Source organism: Epinephelus lanceolatus, chromosome 12, assembly GCF_041903045.1.
Source record: "Epinephelus lanceolatus isolate andai-2023 chromosome 12, ASM4190304v1, whole genome shotgun sequence".
NCBI classification, from domain to species: domain Eukaryota; kingdom Metazoa; phylum Chordata; class Actinopteri; order Perciformes; family Serranidae; genus Epinephelus; species Epinephelus lanceolatus.
Genome location: NC_135745.1, coordinates 4,042,843 through 4,064,437, shown reverse-complemented (window position 1 = coordinate 4,064,437; position 21,595 = coordinate 4,042,843). Strand labels below are relative to the sequence as shown.

Genomic DNA, 21,595 nt, shown 5'->3' with positions numbered 1-21,595 from the left:
GAAACCAGTCTGCTCTCTCCTTCAGCTCACGTTTTTCTATCCTGCCTCACATGGCAGGCTGCATGCTGACAGGTAAACTGTAAGGGTGATTTCTTTGCCCCGCTGCAATGGGAGATTTCGACGAGAGTAGTCTTTACTTTGCGCTGTGACGGAGCTCAAACGGTATGCAAACAGCCGAGAGACAGAGAGACGGGCAGAAAGAGAGAGAGAGTCATCGAGAGAGAGAGAGAGAGAGAGGGGAGGATGATGTCATAGTTTTTAGTCTGTACCATAGAAGAAGCAGATGGATGCAGGCTTCCTCCTTTTCTTGAGTTCCTGTCTCCATCTCCATCCCCAACATCAGCCTCAGCATCAGGACTCATCGAGGACAAAGAGTGACAAACCGCACAAGCAGAGTCTGTTCGGGTAAACTGTCTGCAGGTGGAGGAAACAAAGCGGAAAGCCTTCCTGTTGATGGATGTGAGCGGATCATCAGCCGAAGGAGAAGTCCGATAAAGACGTGATATGGACCAAAATATCGGAGCAAGCTCTGGGTCAGTCCTCTTTTCTGTCTTTATTCTGTATTATGAGCAGGCGGCAGTCTAGAGGAGCTAGTCCTGCCCAGAAAGGAGGAGGAGGAGGAGGAGAGACACACAGAAGGGTGTCGACGGAGAGAGGCAGGGGTAGAGGAGAAGAGGAGGGGAGGAACGGAAGAAAAATAATAGAGTAATATTACAAGCTTCCAATAATGGCGGCTAAATCGGACGGGGTCCTGAAGATGAAGAAGAGCGACGTGGCCTTCACCCCCCTGCAGAACTCCGAGCACTCTGGCTCGGTGCAGGGGCTCCACCCGGGCGCTCAGCCCGACTCTGCGGGCACCGGGGACGGAGACTTCGTCAACGGGGAGTCGCGGTGTTGCGGCGGCGGAGGCTCCAACTCGACGTGCCTTCGCCTTGGCAGAGAGCAGCAGAAATACACAGTGTGGGACTGCTTGTGGATCGTAGCCGCAGTGGCCGTGTATCTGGCCGATGTGGGCACCGACGTGTGGCTGTCGGTCGACTACTACCTCCGCCGCGACTACTGGTGGTTCGGCCTGACGCTCTTCTTCGTGGTGCTGGGCTCCTTCTCGGTCCAGCTTTTTAGCTTCAGATGGTTCGTCCATGACTTCAGCACCGAGGACGGAGCCGAATCCGCCGCCGATTGCTCTCACATGGATGGGAATAAGCTGCTGAGCGGCTCGGCCTCGCACGGCGACGTTACCGCTCAACACCACCCGGCTACGCCGCAGAGACAGGCGTCGACCGCCAGCAAGAACACCACGACCAACAGCACCGCGAGCACTGCGGTGGGCAGCAGGAGTAGGAAGCGATCGGCCTACTACTCCTTCTGCGTCTGGTTCGGCCAGTCCGTCATCCACATTCTCCAGCTGGGCCAGATATGGAGGTAGGACAGAGGCTGGGATGGAGGCCTTGGGATGGCTCACAGTGATGGTGTGTGTATGTGTTTGTTTATGTGTGGAATAAATGAATGAATGAGCAGAGGGCTGCTCTGACAGTAGTTGGCACCATGGTGGCCTCTGAATAGTGCCAACTCTTACAGTGTGGCTACCAGCTGCCATCTTTAGCATGCTCCCTTCTGCAGGGCCAGCACACATGATACTGTGGGAGGCTCTCAGCTCACTTATCTGCCATATCCCACCAACACAAGCTAAACAGGAATGATACTTTCCATCCTTTAGTAGAAAGACAAGGAGTTGGCCCTGCTGTCAGTCATACCTGGTGGTGTTCAGCAGTAAATGCCGCTGATGCTGAGGAGACCTTCTCTTTTAGTGCCATTGGAAGGAACTTCCTGAGCAGCTTCTGGGTGGAGTCTTGAATTTGAATGACCCTTAACTCAGGATACATGTTGGCGATTGACAACAGTTAGCCCACAGTCATTCATTAAATCTATGTAGAAACAATTATTATGCAGCAGACAATTTACTGAGAATAAAAAGTGAAGCCTGCAGGCAGACCAATAGGCTGCTGACATGAGATGCACGTGCTGTACAGTAACCAGTGGTGGAACAAATATGCAGTAAACGTATAGGGATGCACAATATTGGATTTTTTTGCCGATATCCAATATGCTGATAGTATCGTGCTTATAAATATATAATAAGATAAGATAAACTTTATTGTCCCAAGCAGAAATTTGTTTTGTAGTTATGTGTGTGTGTGTGTGTGTATCTATGTATCTATCTATCTATCTACATCTATATATATATATGTGTGTGTGTGTGTTTGTGCGTGCGTGTGCGTGTGTTCTTAAAATAACAAAACTAAAGACCTCTCATTAAGAAACTTTTGACTAAGATATTATTGAATTTTTAAAACTATACTAGTGGTTTTTGATCTGGACCTGGTTTTATGTGGTCTACATGTGAAAAAAAACAGTGAATGCATCTCCCCTTTTTGCATTCTCAGAAACAGAATGAAGGTATCACAAAAGGTTTGAATATACATTCAGTGTGTCTCAAATGGCATAATTCTGTACTAAACACTTAACTGTTTGCAATTTGCTGTCTGTTTGGAAAAAGCCATTGTTACTTTCAGTATGTGCAAAACGGCAGTGTGTGACTTGAGACAACACTACCCTGCTGAAATTGGTGCACCACAGAAGAAGTACATCATGTACATAGTGTACTACATTTCAGTGTACTAATAGAAGTATGCAGTTTGAGACACACTAATTGCTTTGGCTAAAATATGTTCATGAAAATCCCCAAATGAGTCTAACGTTATGTGAAATATGTTCCCTGTAATGCTTGTTTAAAATCTAGTGCTGCGAGGTGTGACCACTGAAATGTCACTATCTTGTGTTACATGTTGGCTTATGCAGCTAGTTGGGACAGAAATGTCTTGCGAGTGAGTCAAGTTAGCAAGGGCTAGCAGTTTGCTTATCTGTAAAATGCCTGGGAGGTGTGTGTTTAATAATGTATGGATTTTGAATCAGAATTTGTAATCCATGGCTCAGGAGAGAGGCATAGCCTAGCCATACTGAATGTAGGCTCTGCACCAAAGATTTTGGTACTGGCAACATGAGGAAAATGGCTCTGGTCAGCCATGCTAAAGGGAAAAACAAAAATGCCGCTCAACAGACTGCCAAGGTCTACCCATGTTTTACGCATGCTGGAGCCAGGCTAGATTACCTCTTCTACCCAAATGCAACCAATCTATTGCTACATCCAATGATCTGCTTACGTATTTTAAACTTCCTAAATAAAATAATGGAAATAGTGTTAAACATTATGAAAGAGTTATGGAAAAGTTTTGAAAATTCATTGGTAAAAATGTGTGGGAACTCTGTCAACCTTCAACCTCTCTGGGATAATCTAGTCCAGATTTGACAATAGGTTAAGTGTGAAAGTGAAAAAGGCCTAGTCCACTGTGGTCTACATGTAAAAAAGGTCAAATGTCCATTTTTTAAACATTTTTGAATAGAATAAATGTTTCACAAATTTGAAACTATGTTTTAAATAATATATAGCCTCTCTGGGATAATCCAATCCAGATTTAATCCATCTAACCCATTTTCACAGATAGAAGAAAAGTTTCACAAATCTGAAAGTAGGCTTCAGGTAGCATTGAGGCTTTACCTTAAATGTCTAACATGTTTTTACAACAATAAGATGTGCAAAAAGCCAAGGTTCAGTTGCTCAGCAATGTAAGTAACTTTCCCTTAACTTTTCCCTTAACTTCTAAATCAGAAGCTGTGAATCGGAAGCTAACTTCAGCGTTTTTGGCCAAATATCGATATTATATTGAAATCGTCATTTGAGACTAGATATTGTCTTAGATTTTGAAAAGCGTAATATCGTAAGTGTCTTTTCCAGTTTTAAAGTGCTGTAATTTTCTAAACTTTGCCTTTACCCATTCATCACATCCACAGCACTAATGATTATTAATCAGAACATTCATTGTGTAAATATTTTGTGACAGCACCAACAGTCAGCCCTACAATATTGTTGCAATATCAGTATCAAGGCATTTGGCCAAAAGTATTGTGATATATGATTTTCTCCATATTGCTCAGCCCTAATCTATAACAGTGCAGGGGGGCCGCCAAATTACAGCTTCTTAATTTAAGCTTAATTTAAGTTATTTTTTTGTTTAAAATGTGTCTGAAAATTAGGGCTGCCCCCGTCTAAGAATTTTCCTAGTCGACCAATAGTCGTCATTTAGGGCGATTAGTCGCCTAGTGGCCGGCACGTTAACAATATCAATTTAATCATTTAATTATATATTTTGGGCGGGGCAACACAATGGTTTGTGTTCAAGGTCTGAGAAAGAATAGTATAAGAAACATTGTTAACACTGTGCTACATTACAGAGAAATACAAAACCCTTCATTAATATAGACCAATATTTTATCTACAAGTGCACGTCACACATTGAGCAAGCTGCCTGTTAATTACTGTCTGCAAAGCAGTAATGATTGTGCTAACTGGCTAATGGGCATGTAGCCATGTTTCAGATGATACGTCATGTTTGTAGTCAACAAATGATGTCAAGTTTACATATCACCTTGGTTTTGTCCTTCACCTTCTTAAAATGATCCCTGTCCGACATGTTATCAGCTAGACCAGGCCCAGAGTGGCTAATCGGGAGGACTGGGACAATTCCCGGTGGGCCGGTCTTAAGTTGGGCCGCGAGGGCCGGTATTAAGTTGTTGGGTTTTTTTTTTTATTGGGCCAGTGTTCGGTTGTTGTTGTTTTTTTTATTGGGCTGGTGTTCAGTCATGGCACTGGGTATCACGTATGCTGCTACCGCTGTCCCTCGCCGCCTCCAGTGGCAGCTCTTTTGTGTGCATGGGGGGCGTTCCGATGTAGCGTCTTTTGCGTGCACAAACCCATTACTTTCAGTGTAGACGCACGTCATGCACGCTCACAAGTCGTAGCAGCGCGCATTCAGTGCGACGCGGTTGTTTTTATCGTCCTGGCGCACAGCTCCACGGACCTGCTTCTCCCTCCGGTGTTGTGTCAGATCCCGGTTCCCTTTAGGCTGTGTCTCTCCTACTGTTTCCCACAGAGCTCTGCCCTGTTTGAAAGACGAAGGAAGCCCGTATGTGGAAAGACGTCGCCTCTGAGATGTAGAATGTGTATTATAGAAGAGAAACACACATTTCAGGACCATGACTTGTATCTTCAGAACAGACATGTCCTGTGATTTTCAGCCTCCTTTCATATTTAATAGAGGGGGGACAATACCTGACAGTAATATTCTCAGCTGTCAGGATGTGCCTGCTGTAAAAGGTAAATATAATCATAGAAGGCTGAAAATCACAGGACATGTCTGTTCTGATTATACAAGTCAGCAGGGTAAAGCTCAAGCATGTGGGGGCTCCTTTCATATTTAATAGAGGGGGGGGGACCGTATCTAAAAGTACCGCTGTCAAGATGCCCCCCACCACAGGCCTTTGCCACCTTGGTCTCGAAGAAACCCGGGGAAAACCCTGAGAGATAGTGTTATCAGAGAGTGCAACACTTTTTAAAATTTTTCAAATTTAATATTTTTATTTATTCTTATATTTCATTTTTAAGGTTTGGATATCTCTGAACACTTATTTGAACAGAATATAGATTCTGATATTGTTGAAAAGGATGTTGGAGATGTGCACTCATGTTGAAATAAATGTACATTGTGAAGCAACCCTCACTTACACTGAATTGGAAATATTTTAGAAAAATACACTGAATTACAAGGCTTTAGAGAACAGTGCGCTATTGTAGACTTAACATGTAAGGTTATAATAGGTTGTGATCTAAAGTGGGCTGGTCTGAGGCATGAAACTCCAGGGCTGAAAATGAGTCCCACTCCAGCCCTGAACTAGCCTGTGTAATAACCACAAGTACCAGCCCTGTAAATTAGGGGCCATACAAATGTTGCATCTTGGCGCTACTCTTGTTCCTTTTCTGTGCCAGCTTTCAAGAACATGGTGGCAGGTTGCGGCTGAGATTGCAAAGCAACCTTAACAAGCATTGTATAGCCTATTTAACTGAAATCCTGAGTAGAGAGCTGATCTTCTTCCAGGCGCTGTTTATAAGTGTGTGGGCCTATCGCCCATGGGAGAGATGTAAACCTCGGACAGCCCTGCACGAAATAATCAACTTTTCCGTATTTATCAGTCTGAATATTTACAGAAGAAGGGAAAGATATCTGTCAGCTGTGATTGGTTTGTAAAGTGATTCCTGTCTGACTGCTGAGCGTGGCCTGTGTCTGTCTTTATTTTGACAAGGTGCAGTTTCACATCTATTTTATTTTTTTCCCCAGGCCAAGCAACCAATGAAATCTTGTCAACTAATGACCTCTCTGGTTGATTAACGTTTGGTCTGCAACTGGGGGCAGCCCTACTGAAAATATACTTAACATAAATCCAACATTTTATGAGCAACAATAAATTGGCTTATTCATGAAACATTTAACACACTCATTTAATTTACAGTATACAACATTAATGCTGTTACCCATGAATCCTTGTGCAATTATGTAAGCTCCAATTAGCTGTACGGACGTTCTTGTGAGCTACAATGGATTGTTTTGTAAATTTTGATAAAAGAGACTCCACCTCAGACACCACCAGTGAAAGTGCACAGCGTGAGCCTAATGCACCTAGCCATGCTACAACTGCTGCTAAGTTAGCAGCTACAGGCAGCACAAACAAGAGAAGACCCAAAAAATATTCAGAGAATTATCTCAAGTGCAACTCAGTTTTATAAAATATATGTAGTAGGGGGTCCCTGCTCCGTTTCTCTTTTTTAGCCAAAGGGACCCTGGCCTGAAAAATGTTGGAGACCCATATTTTATAAGATGATGATATGGTTTGTATATATAGCTAGTAATTAGCCTACAGGTGTAACATTTCCATGTGAAAGGTAGTGGAGTAGAATAGCATTGTAAGTAACAGTTATTTTCATAATTACTTTGCAGATTATTTTCTTAGTTAATTGTTTGACCAAATATGTGAGAAAATATCCATCACAGTTTAAATCTCAGAGTCTAACCTGCCATATTAAAATGTCTTGTTTTGTTTAAAACCTAAAGTAATTTAATTAAGTATCAAAGAAGACAAAGAAAGGCAGCAAAGCTTGAGACTGTAGCATTTAGCCTTCAGGTTATAACCATTTCTCAACACATTGACTTGAAAAGTGTTTAAATATCTTAATTTTAATGTAAATGTACATATTTCAAAATTCAATGTTACACTCGGCAGCAGATTGCCAAAACTTCCACATCCCCCAAAAGCAGATCACATGACCTCAGGGTCCTTAGTAGTAGCACCAACACGGCTGCAGCCTAATGTTACTGTCTGCTCAACCTGTCCTGGCCTGCGCTTATGTAGTCATATTCCAGGACTTCCTAAGTCTGTCTTGTGATATTTACAGTATATTCTGTACATTAATCTAAGTGTTCTCTGTCCTTTCTTGCACCTAATTCATGCTGAGATTGGACTGTAGCAGCACTGTGACCACAAACAGGAATACACAGGTTTAGATTTCAGATATGTTTTTGGCAGTTTGGATGTCTATGAAGCTGAACTCCAGACAAATGTGAGGTTGGAACACAATGAAATTGTCTGAGGCTAAGTAGGAGGATTCATTACTTTTATTTTTCTCCAAACAGGTTAAGGTGTAATATTTGTGACATTCTGAATGCACAAGATGCTCTGTTGTACAAACCTAAGTTGGGAACCTACATTACCACAACAGTAACACTAGCATAACAGAGACATAAACAACTAGTTAGTGTAGAACAGTGCTGAAACAATTAGTTGATCAGTTGACAGAAAATGATTTACCAACAGTGTTTGATAATTAATCATTTATTTTAAAACTGACTGCAGTCCCTCTTTTGCTGCTTTCTCTGTTCTTTTATTTTTTTTATCACTGTTAGTGTTAACTGATTATCTTTGGGTTTTGTTTTATTCTGTTGCTCTGAGAAAACCAGATATGTTGGACTCTGGGAAGTTGTAATTGGCATATCTCCACTATTCTGTGTCAATGAGAATTTGTGAATTATGAATGAGAGTTTGAGTCAAAGATCTCTCTATGTAAAGTTATGATCAGTTACACTACCATCAGCTGTAAAAACTGGTTGGTTTAATGGTCTCCCTGAAGAGCAAAGGCTGTGTTTATGAAGGGATTTTGGTGATCCTATAAATAGCAAGTACATTTAATATTTTTTCCCTTATTATATTAACATTAATATAGCAGCAAACCACTTTTTGCTATGTAAAGATATACTGGAGAAATGTCAAACTGAACGGAGAATGGAGTCATACTCCCTCTGTGTGTTTTGTAATTTGAGCTTCTCTGTTGGTTGTTGTTGTAACCATGGTAGCCATGCCAGCCACATGTGCATGTTAGTGCATGCAAGTCCCTGTGATGGTGCAGCTCCACTGTTCTTGACCTGCTTGTGTCCGCCCTGCCCTGCAGGTTACTTTTGGGTGTGGGTGTCCATCTTGCAATCCTTCCACCCCCTTCTTTACTAGTTCTCTACACAAGGGTGATTTATTTACAAAAAAGCAACAAGACAAAAACGGTTTCTGTCAAACTTCGTTGAATGAAATGCCTTCTGGACTGACTGATGATTTTGTAGGGATACGGCATGAGCATATATACTGGCCAATTCAAATCAAATCATCTCCCATCATGCATTATATATATCTACTGTATATATAAGAACAACTGGCAGTGGCTGATTCACATCAACAACTTATTGTAACTATAAGACATTTGCTTAAAAACCTTTTTTTGTTAACATCATAGATTATCAACAACAATACAATAACATCAGTCTCGCTTTCCTGGTTGTACACAGAGCTGTTCAGGAAGTTGCTGGTGCTGTAGCTTGATTGGCCGTCTTGATGTGAGCACCGTTTGTATCTTTGAAATTGACACAGCCTCTTGTCCTCTCATAACACTGCCAGCTTGGTCCGCATCGCAGGCATGCCTTGTGCAGTGAATAAGTTGCTTCTCATAAACAATGATGATAACCATCTCAGACTGCAGTTTCACGGTATCATGGTATTACAGAATTAATATTATCAGTCAGAATGACCCTTAATGGAATAAAAGTGGAAGGCTTACTGCTGGTTGAACAAATGTTTTCTAACTATAATTGAAACTTGAAACCACTTTGTTGATGGAAATATGTGTAAAAACTCTCCCCTTTGAAAATGACTAAAATAAAGGGGAGATTCCTTTTTTACAATATCGGAAATAAGCAAATGTACATGATATGATAACCGCCAACTTTTATATCATGGTATACCTTGAAACTAGTATATCGCTGCAACCCTAGGCTACAACATGGATGTATAAGGAGACCTGAATACAGCATTTGAAGTGGGACCCCATTCATTCCTATGAAAGTTGCTCATTGACATGTGAAACCAAAATGGCTGAACTGCCACATATAAAATTACCCAAATGATCGACACTGCTTCCTCATTGTGTGGCCCACAGAGCAGGCGCACTAGAGACGTCCACTGGCCATTCCAGTTATTTCTGGTTTAGCACTCTGCTAACCTGAATAGGGATAAAATAATTTAATCTTGCAGCTCTTCTAAACTTTCCACAATATTACCAGACCAAATGGATTCAGTCCTGACAGTGAAACGAGCCATTTCACAGGGGTTGTGACACTCAAAAAAATGTCTGTACTGATTTAAAGACGTCTCATCCACCTTGTAAGTCAATGGTAAAAAGTCTGTTTGGGCCCAATGGCATCATGGGACGGACTCAAAAGTTGTAATTCCACTGTTTGTCCACAACGAAAATTGGCTTCAAAGCCTGACACACTTCCTGGGAGCCTGGACTGCACCCTGCTGGCTGGCTCATGGCTGCTGCTCTGCATTGTGCTCATATAGTGGTTCCTGCTGATAATTGGACAGCATCATCATGGAAGCATAGCACACAACAGAGTCCTACATGGGTCCATTTTTGGAAACCCACACCTGCCCATACCAGTAAAGGTTAGTACCAGAACCGACCCGTTCCACGTCATTATGTCTAAGTCAAAGCTGCACCCGCCCACACCCATTAATAAAGTCCCGCGACCCGACGGAATTTTGGGTTGATAATAATGATTGAGGTGTCAAAATATGACACATATACTGCACATCTTTTTCATTTGTTTTATTCTGAAAAATAAAAAATAGTGTAGCTCAAATGTAGTTAATCATTACCTGTGACCGTACCGGTGAATTTATGTATATCTATACACATATAGATACATATGAGAGAACCATGTGCAGAAAACCTGAATCACACTCTGAATCATAGATTTGGTCTGAATATCGCATCCAGCTCCTTTAAGGACAGTGTTTTCACTGTAAGATGTCCATCTTTGCAGACTTCTTTTAGTTGGATGGATATTAAATACTTTATTTGTGACAGATCATATTTGTAGTTTGTGAGAGGGGACGTTTACAATGTCAAAGATGCATGTGCTTGGTGTGTGACATAGTTACACTCATCAGTAAGCCAGTGCGACTTGTGCTGCTGTTCACAGAGCAGCTCTGAGCATCAGGTCTGCTCTCTGCGTTTTAGTGTCTTTGATAAGCAGTAACTTTAGAATGAAAGCAGTAACAGTAAAGGACAGCTTATAAGGTTTTTGGTTTTTTGTGCATTTTTTAGCATATTAATGCTCAGCACATTTTTCATTCTTCTTTGCTTCAAATACCTCATGTGATCCAGTGTGCAGGGGCCCGAACACAAGGGATTGTTCTCACGTTTCATGTCTGGAATCCTCGGTTAAGGAGAAACTGTATCAGCAGAAATAAAAGAAAATATTGGAAATATTAGAAATTGGACAGAAAGATGAGAGATCCTCTGTCAAAGAGATGGAGAGATGATTTACTTCTTTCCACTTATTTTCAAATAGAACATGGCATCAAACAGCATCTCCACATCCTCCTAAATCCAGTGAGACAGTTATCCTTCTCATGGTTAATGAATGCTGCTCAGCAAGTTGCATGAGGTTTGATATTGCTTGCATGTCCATGTGCTCACTCCACTGAAATCTGTTTTGAATGATCCCTTGATGCAAAGTATCAGACCCACGTCAAAAAATAAGACCAACAACTGGGCAAAAAAAATCTCTGACTATGCCTCTGTACCGGCAATAGCCATGTCCTGAGGCATTCCGTCTATCCCATCCTTGTGGACATGATATCTCAAGGATGCCTCAAGGAAATTTCTTCAAATTTGGCACAAATGTCCATTCAACGATGAACTGATTAGTCTTTGATGGTCATAGGTCAAAGGTCAAGGTCACTGTGACCTTATCTGTCTCATTCTCATGAATACATTATCTCAAGAACACTACAAGGAAATTTTAATTTAATTGATATACTTTATTAATCCCCCTGAGGGGAAATTCAATTTTTTTTTTCACTCTTTTTGCCATTAACACACAGGTCCGAAAGACACACACATGCACAAACAGGACCTATACATGCACAAAGTGGAGAGATGTCAGAGTGAGGGGGCTGCCTTGGTCAGGCCCCCCAAGCGGTTGGGGGGTTTGGTACCTTGCTCAAGGGCACCTTGGCAATGCCTAGGAGGTGAACTGGCACCTCTCCAGCCACCAGTCCACGCTCCATATTTGGTCCGGACGGGGACTCAAACAGGCGACCCTCCGGTTCCCTACTACTACTATGGCTACTGCCGCCCCCCAGTGTCTTCAATATGGCACAAGCGTTCATTTGGATGCAAGTTAAACTTATTAGAATTTGGTGGTCAAGGGCAAAGGTCAAGGTCACTGTGACCTTGCTTTCATCTCATTCTCATGAACACAATCTCTCAAGAACAGCTTGGGGGATTTTTTTCAAATTTGGCACAAATGTCCACTTGGACTCAGTGATGAACAGATCAGATTTTGGTGGTCAAAGGTCACGGTCTATGTGACCTCATCTGTCTCATTCTTGTGAACACAATATCGCAAAAGTACTGGAGGGGAATTTCTTTAAATTTGACACAAACGTCCACGACTAAAGAATAAACTGATTAGAATGTTATGGTTAATGGTCAAAGGTCAAGGTCACTGTGACCTCACAAAACATGTTTTTGGCCATAACTCAAGAATTCTCCCACTAATTATGACAAAACTTCAAACAAATGTCTAATAAGATAAAATAATGAAGTGATGACATTTTATATCCAAAAGGTCAAAGGTCAACTTCACCATGACATCATAATGTTCTGCATTAAACACTTTTCCTGTCCATTACTCAATGTCATATCTCAGGAACACTAATCTTGAGACTGTGCTGATTGTATAGATCCCGGGGGGAAGGTGGGTGTGAAGCATCCATGTTTTCACAGACATAGATATAAACTGTAAGAGAAACTTCACAGGTGCATGGAGGCATAGCTTTTTAAATGTTTGTTTGTTTTTATTAGGACATTTTGGGAAAGTTTTGTTAATTTCTGTTAGACAGTGAACAGTAAAAAGGTGACAGGAAATGAGGGAAAAGTTAAGGGGTAAGACCTACAACTATAGTCCCTGTCTGGCCTCAAGCCTTGGGTGTTGTGATCACATGGTGTCTTTGGCCAGCAGAATGCCCCAATTTCCTATTCTGTCCACTCAACACAATATGTGATTCAGTGCCAAAATCAGTCTTACAAGCCAGTTGAGTAATTTTTGTTAAAAAGGGGTTTGCCCTCAAGTTAACTGGATATGGCAGCGTCACATTCTATTCCTCAGTTCACACACATTGTTTTCACATTGTTTTATAGATATTTTTTTTCTTTTTTTCTATATTTTTACAGATATTTCTTGTTTTCAGTATTTTAAAATGCATTTGCAGCTCTGTTATTGTCAGTGTGGTACTGAACTCAGCACACTATCATCTTTGTTTGTGTCTGCATTTCTTCAATAGTGTTTTAAGATGAGGGAACGCTGGCACTGCTTCACAGACTGCAGAGGAGAAGTAACAGAAACAAGAACTGGATTTGTTACATATACAAGTTCTGTAACAAATAATTTCATTAAAGGTGTAGTGTTTAGGATTTAAGGCAATATATTGGCAGAAATGGAATATAATATTCACAACTATGTTTTCATTAGTGTATAAACACCTGAATTGAGAATCATTGTGTTTCTGTTACCTAAAGCCCAGTTTCCACCAAGCAGTACAGTACGGTTCAGTTTAGTTTGATACACCTTTCTTCCGTTTCCACCGTGAAAAGTTGTGGATGGTACCAATGGAACTGTTCCTTTCCATCCCCATGTTTGGTCACCCCTCTGTTGGGGTACCTAGCACACAGATCTGGTACTAAAAGGTGGAGCTAGAAATACTGCAGTCTGTTGATTAATCAATAGAGGACAGTCAGTCTTGCTCAGGGCTGAGTTGTGGCTAGTTTTGAGGCTTATGTAACCAATGTTCATACCGTGACAAGTCTTACATACATTACTAAGCTATAATTAAAAAATGAAAGGATGTTTTGTTGCCTCTCAAAGCAGCTGTAGAAAGAGAAAAAAAACTGAATTCACTGGGGCAACTGTTTACTTGTAATGTTACTAAATACATGAGTTGAGGACGTGAATCCTTCAGCACACCTTAAATTTCAATGACAACTTTGACCATTCCGTTAGTTCTTATTGTCTCTCTTGGATGATATACACTTGTAGTAAAAATATATTTTCATTTCTACCTGATTATGTGAACTGCATATATTCTAATCCTCACGTGAAGAAAAAAAAAGCATTGTGGAGTGTTGCTCCTGTGGTTTCAGCAATAAACCCCTGTGCTTTCCTGAGAAGGACTATATGCACAAACCCACTTTAAATATCCCATGGAGAGATACTCTCACTGCAGCCTGTTCTATTTTGTTCTGAAAATGTCTGTGTTACCCCTGTTCTGTGGACAATAAATGAGGTGCAGACTTCCATCTGTGTCACTGATGATGAGGAAATACAGCAAGCGCTGGACAGAACAGTGATTGGCATTAACATTTAAGAGTACTGTTTGTGGTAGAAACACTTAACGGACCAAGAGTCTAGATACCTTGTCTGAAAGGTTACTTTTGGTTCCATAGGTACCATACTGAAAGTGTTTGGTGGAAACAGGACTTTAGAACAAGCCATTTATATTTATATACAGATGGTTCTCTTCCACTGAGTCCGCTATATTGTTCTACAGTAGCCTAGAAAGGACAAACCAAGCACTGGCTCTAGAAAGTGCCATTCATGTTTTCAGGCTGGCTACTGGGGTTCTCCTACGTGCTTGGCACAGGTAATATATTAGTTTGCCTAGGAACCAGATAAATCTGTGAGCTCATGTTTTTATCATAATCTGATCATTTCTATCAATCAGTCATCAATCTATCATATCTATTGTACTTTTAATATTGTTCATAGTAGAAAATCAGTGTGTTTTCCTGCCAGATTTGCTCGCAGAAAAACTAGACCCGGCTGAAACTATTGCTGCAGATCTCAGCTTCATGACGAGTCCTATTTGAACAGCCCAATTGCTTCACATGGGCACTGAAAGGACGCAGGCAGTGCTCTTTGGAAAACTGTAGCGCTTTGCAGCACTTCCACGTCCAGTTGGTGATTGTTGGGACAGTGCAAAACAAACTAAGATGGCTTTTGTGAGTTTCATTTTTTGGTTTGTTTGTTTTTGTCAACTTTGAATGAAGTGTGTTTTACCACGATAAAATTGTTTATTTAAATGGAGTCAGGTGGGTTTAGGTGACGGTGATTTTGAGGCTGTTTCTGGTTAAACAAAAAAGGATTTTACTCTTTGTCATCGGACACTTAAAATAACAATCAGAACCTGTCAGTGGCAAAAACAAGTACTTTTAATGGATGTAAGTAGACCAGTAGTGCCCATTAATGTTACATCGCAGTCTGGAACACATCTGCTGGCTCTCTCTCTTAATACGGGACCAGTTTCAAAAACTGTTGTTCCTATTTGTCACTTAGATACAACAACATGGAAAAATAGGGTCCAGGTTGAAAAATAACCAAGTTAAAAGTTAAAGCTATAGTTGGTAATGTTGTAGAGCTAGCAAGATTTGAAAGTGGCACCTCCTCTAAGGCCCCATTGTTCAGCAAACTTATTCTCCTGCTAACTCTGTATTTATGCTGAGGAGTGTGCTGAATATTTCCGGCAACGGTGACACGTGATGAGTGCACACAGGGAGGAGGGAGGGACAGAGAGGGGCGTGGGCAGGACCAGAGCGATATATAAGGACGAGACATGAAGGCATCTGATTGGTTCTTTCCACTCGCACCGAGAGGCAGAGATTGGTCAGAGTTTTTACAGGCCTGCAGCTGCCACAGAGGTCGGATTTTTTTCGTTCTTTTTCTGAATACATTATGTATTGACTACTCTCAGGATGGAAGGACCATTTCACCCAGTATAACAAAAAGTGTTTCTGAACAGAATTACCAACTATAGCTTTAAAATGAATAAAAGAGTATATCTCACTCTGACCTTGTCACATATTGACATTTGGTCATGGACTTTCCACATGGAGATATGACATTTGTTGCAATGGTTGTTGACATTCTGGGATGCCATGTCAGCTCCAGCCTGTTAGATGCATTGTCATGAAAACATGAAACAATAGGCAGACAGAATGGCCACAAGAAAGTCTCATAGATTGCAACACATTCTCACTCCAACCTTGTCACATAATGACGTTTCTACATCAAGACATTACATGAAAGGTATCTTGTATGTGTAGTTTTTTGACGTTCTGGTACGCCGTGTCAACTTCTGCCTTTTACATGCATTGTCTGTTTTCAAAATACACTTCTGTTTTCACAGGAAATGTACAGTTTGCATACAGTCTCTTTCAAAATAAATGCACTATGTTGGTACAACACTGCAAATTGAGGTTTTTTTCCCTTCAACAACAAGCACACATGGTGAAATTTAGCCAACACACACACGTGGTGGGTTTAGGACAAAAGAAAAGGGTTTGGCTTAACATTCATACTGTATATGAAGCAAACACCAGCCTCCTGGGTAAAGGTCGGTGGTTGTTGGACCCATCCACCACCCCTTCCACCTGCCCTACTCGAACTTTCGCCTCCTTAACTTATGTTGTTGCCCAGCCACAATTCCCTCTGACACCGCTGGGCCAAATAACAGCTACTGGCTGCGTATCATGCCAATTTGAAAGGACAAATTTTTCATTGGTGTCTGATGCCAAAAGTCCCTGACCACTGAAGCACTGAATTTCGAATTCGGAATGAGCCCGCATAGGTGCATCTCTCTCTGTCTTTCTCTCACCCTCTATGTATCATTTTGTCACTTGGATTGTTGTACATTTATAATGTTGATCTGTTCTTTACATAACATCTATTGCATGTCTGTCCGTCCTGGAAGAGGGATCCCTCCTCAGTTGCTCTGCCTGAGGTTTCTAGCATTTTTACACTTTAAAGGGTTTTTTGGGGAGTTTTTCCTTATCTGCTGTGAGGGTCCAAGGACAGAGGGATGTTGTATGCTGCAAAGCTCTCTGAGGCAAATTGTGATTTGTGATATTGGGCTTTGTGAATAAAATTGAATTGAACTGAATTAAAAAATGGGAGGCCTACAATTTATAATAGTTTATATTATCAATTGTGAGTAACACAATTACCACAAAAGTTTGTGTTAGTGGTGTTTTTAAGATAAACAGTAGTAGACTATTGCACAGTCTCACCACATCATAAAACTAAGTGTCAGTCAATACATTACAGTCATTATATTGAACTTAGTGCTCATCATACTTTTCATTAGTGGACATGCAGCATCTTAATGAGCTATTAATGGACATGCAGAGCTTCACTCTGGATCCAGTCAGTCCCCAGTGGATTCTCCTCACTGAGATGTCAAGGTCGTGCAGCCACGTTTTGCCTGCTCTATACACAATTTGATTCTGTAATCTCAAATTAATTGCATTAGTATTATTTTTTTTAAACCTTAATTTTAGGATTTTTTTCATTGCAGTATCATTATATACTCCTAACTGTTGTGCAGCGAATCTTATGGCTGGCACCAGTGAATGAATGAATTATTGTTTCTGTTTGTGAACATACAAGCCAGCATATTTGGTGTGGCTGGAGATACTACCTCAGCTTTTAACAAATATTAATCAGCTCAAGTCCCACCTGTTTTGGTTTATGAAGCCTTAGTCAGTTTAGATCTAAAGCCCATGCAGATCCAACATGTTCTCACTCCCAGCTCATCACATATCACCACTTGGTCAGTGGACTTTCTTGTCTACATATGACATGCTAGGAATCCTGGGTGCATCTGTTGTTGACGTTTTGGGGTGGTATGTCAATGTATGCCTCCTACCTGCATTGTGTCTTTTCAAAATACACTTGTTTTCACAGAAAATGTGCAGTTTCTGCTTGTTAATGCATACAGTTTGTTTTTTTAAAGAAACTTACATCAGTAAAACACCTAGTATTTATGTTTATTTCCTTGTGCAATAAAAGCACCTGGTTAGGTTTAGAAAAAAAAACATCATGGTTTGGCTCAACCGCATGCAGGAAGTGAACACTGGGCTCCTGGATCAGAAAGCCCAGTGTTCACTGGACTCGTCCACCACCAGTCCCACCTGCTCTGTAGGGACTGTCCAGCTCCTTAAATTACGTTGTTTTCTGGAGGCATTTCAAGCTGATGTCATACAGCTGCTATATAAACTGATGCCACCCTGTGGCGTATCCCACGAAAGGATGCTTTTTCGTTTATGTCTGATGCTGAAATGTAATTAACGTAAATTTACTGTTTTTAGGTTTAGGAAAAGAAACATTGATGGGTGTCTTAAGGTTTAGGTTGACTGTTGGGGAAAAACTTAAGAGCTTTACCTTTCAAATGAGACCATGCATGAGCATGCACTACAAATAGAACAAGAACAGCTTTTAATTTACTTTGGGTAAGCCTTGGATAGGTGTTTTAGGTGAATTTAGATGAATTTTACAGGGCCACTACTAACAATGAAGTGATAATATGCCAAAGTTGTGTTTTCAGCCTTTTGTTAAGTTCCACAGCCCAAGAAATTTATTATTGCAACTTCAGTAACATCCAACTATCCACACTGACCCACTCCTAGCTTTTTGTGACAGTAAGAATAATTAAGATCATGCAAATAAATTCTCTAGAAAATATAAACATTTAAAAGTTTGAACAAATGGTGAGTGCTGGACAGTCTCATCTGTGTCAGGATCAGACTCAGACCTGTGTAAACTGATGTCACTATAACAGGGAATAATGTGAAAAGGGAGCTGGTACCCTGAAACATGTGGCTGGTTTGAAAGAATGGCTGATTCGTGGGATCACAGGGGTGGAGAGAAGTGACACAGAGCTGTAAGACTGTCAAGTCCTGAACATGTCTAAGGCTGACATCTGTCCGGTTAAAAGAAAGAGCAAAAAAAAAAAAAAAAGTCCATAAAACCCCTAAGTCTTCATCCATAATGAAAAGTCTGTTTAATTCTCTTTGCAGACAAGGACACAAAGACACATGTTTGAACTAAAATACTGTTCATGCTAAGCCAATCTGGATGAGTTAAATGTGTTACCTGTTTAAACAGTATAATTAGATTGTAGCTTTGTGGTGTTTGATTTCCTGCAGAAATGCAGCAAACTATATAGGCTATACTTTTGTTTTAGTGGAGGTTGTATTTTGAGAATATTTTTTGTTTTTACAAAGTATGTTCTTTTTTTCACTAAGCAACAAAATATATTTTGGATGAAAACAGACTTAAAATATCACTCTCCACTTATAAATATTAAAAATACTGTGTGACATGTCCAAGGATGCTTGGTCAAAGATGGTTTCCTGGGAAAGACACAATAGGGAAAATGGCCTAAGTGATTTTTGAGGAGAGACTTTTGTGTTCAAATGTGGGGGTTTTTGAGCCAGAAGTGACTGTAGTAGCTCTATAACACCTCTGTATAAAAAGGGCGATCAGTCAGATCTACCTCTCACCCTTTTCCAGCTCCACCCTCTGATTCGAATACAAAGTCCCTTCTCTACGCCACTTTTGCATTTTTACACAGAACCAAACAATGGCGACATCATGCTGTGTGTGATTTTAGACAGCATGCCAACATCACAGAATCAAAAAAGGTGTGACTTCCAAAAAAGACTTCCATACAATCAGACTTCTTTTTGCAACCAGTAGAATCGCCCCCTGCTGGCCAAGAGAAAGAGTTCACGTATAGGGCAATTTTGCATTAGCCCACTTTTCAGACCCAGAGGCAACGTCAACTTTTAAGACAGTGTGCCGGATGTGTTAGGGCAAATATAATGATACAATTTGGTGTGGGGGTGCACAATATATATCAGACCAATAATTACATTGTTATGTATTTTTCCAATAATGAAATTAAATGTGATGAATAGAGCTAGTAATACAAATACAAATTCTCTTATTGTCTAAACAGGCGCAACATCTACACACTCTGAAACAATAGGTAGACGTATAGAGTGCCCCAGGAAGGAGTCCTAATATAAAAACCCCCGAAATGAGTTAGCATTTTAGCACTCCTGGTCCCTTAGTCTTAATGTTAATGGTTTTTGGTTAGATGCCTAAAATAAGGTCTGTGGTTAACACAAGCTCAAGAGAATTTTACATTTTGTCTTACGACACAAAATAAAAAAAAGTAAATACCCCAATCAAGACTTTGGAAGCCCTTACATGTTTTAAAGAAGGTGATTGCTATCAAGTTTCTAAATGAGACTACAGAACATCATCATGCCAACCACCGCTTTACAGCATCTTTGTGGTAGAGATGTTACTGTAAGTCATGGTGTCAACCATGGTGTAGTTCAGTTATAGCCTAACATTAGCTTTTTACTTCTGCCGATTGCATTTATTTACTTGTCATATTTATTTATTTATTATTCAAAAATAATTTAAACACAGTCTCCAGAGCAATCTGCGCAGGCGTTGTCCTCCGGCGAACGGTCAGTAAAACGCCCTGCTCTTGTGCAGGCAGACTCTGATTACCTGTATAACTATTTAATTTTTGATTATTATATTTTTTTTTTATTATTATATTACTGCACTATAATGATATTGCTGTTACATTATACATATTTTTTGTCACTTTAAAATCAACACTATGTCTTTTTCATTCTCTTTGCCATGTATCCCACAGCCTACTACGTACTTACTCCACACACCAACCAGTCCAAAATCAGCACACACTGTATATCACTGCCTCTAATACAAACCTCCAAACATGCACACACACACCTTACCCATGAATACCCTACCTAATATGACATAATCTCTACTCCTGGACTCCTGTTTAATCAGCACATACACCGTCATAACTGCTTTATGTTACTGTCTGTATGTCTGTCCATTACGTCTGTCCTGTTCACCTTGTATGTATGTATGCCACTTTACTGTCATATTATTTAACCAATTAAATAATTGTTTTGTCTATAAGGTGTCCCAAGCAGAAATCTTAACGTGTTGAATGGTTTTTAGTCACTGCTGACTGCTTGTGATGCTGGCTGTTCTATAAGACTCCCACTGGAATGTTCCTGGTGGTCCCTGTTGATTTATTTATAAGTGTTCTCCTGGTCTTAGGTCAGGTGTTGGGGGAGGGGAGAGAGGTAGCACTTCTGTCAGACATGTCTTTTTTTCATAGCAACACTAGTAAAGCCAAGGTCAGACTTTTTCAAATCCTACACATAGTTAATTTTAGGAATGTAAAAAATTAATGAAACTCTCTTGGTTTTGTGACTAAAATCCAAACAGATTACCGATTGCACCCTTCTTTCTCTTGCTTGATTATTTAAATGCACTCCCTTTTCTGCTACTGTTCTAATGAAGAAAACAGTTTTTCACAGTCCAGTATCCAATTTAATTAATGCATGTTCTGTTTTGATATTTTTACAGGACACTCCTCCTCCTCCTCCTGCCTCCTCCTTTTCCTCCTCTTTGGTTGTTTTTAGAAAGCTCTCCCATGAATCTCTGCTGTTACACAACAGGCCAACTTTCTGTGCTGCAGCCTTTACAGCAGCTGCATGTGTTTGACCTGCACTACTTGATTTCACTTCCTCTATCTGTTTACATACACACTTAAACACACACACACACACACACACACATTGGAAAGACTAATGCACACAAAGGCAAGTAGATGCACACTGCATGCATGGTATGTATGTATATAAATACTGTTCATCCTCATCATCACTTTTGTGTCTCATGCATCCATATAACACATGTACTACTCACACACTGAGTGCACACATGTCTGTAAAGTGTTTTCCTGCTGCTGCGTAGCAGAGAGTGCTACATGTTGAGTGCTGTAACCACATGTAGAGTGTGTTTGTGAAATGAGGCAGACATTCCAGCTTCCCATGTGATACTAAACACACCAACATTGCTGCTGAATAAGTGCAGTGTAAGTGTATTTGCGGGTGTTTTTATAAACCTTGAAAGTGAAGCTCTATAACTAAGTAAGGAAGAAATGAGGTCACTTAAATAATACGCATTTAATTCAATTCAAATGAATTTGTATAGCATATGATACGGACATACAAAAGCATTTCAGAGTGCTTTACATTAAGTCAAAATAAAACAGTGTAAATACACAATGCCATCCG

At 40.4% G+C, this 21,595-nt stretch overlaps 1 protein-coding gene across 1 annotated transcript in view; it reads left to right on the top strand.

The window, feature by feature from the left end:
- The first annotated feature begins 259 nt into the window (after positions 1-259).
- xkr4 (XK related 4) overlaps positions 260-21,595 on the top strand; it is a 56,518-nt gene continuing 35,182 nt past the window's right edge. Inside the window, exon 1 of the mRNA XM_033651344.2 lies at positions 260-1,422. Coding sequence (XP_033507235.1) covers positions 728-1,422 — 695 coding nt within the window. The 5' untranslated portion in view covers positions 260-727. The remainder of the gene's footprint in view (positions 1,423-21,595) is intronic.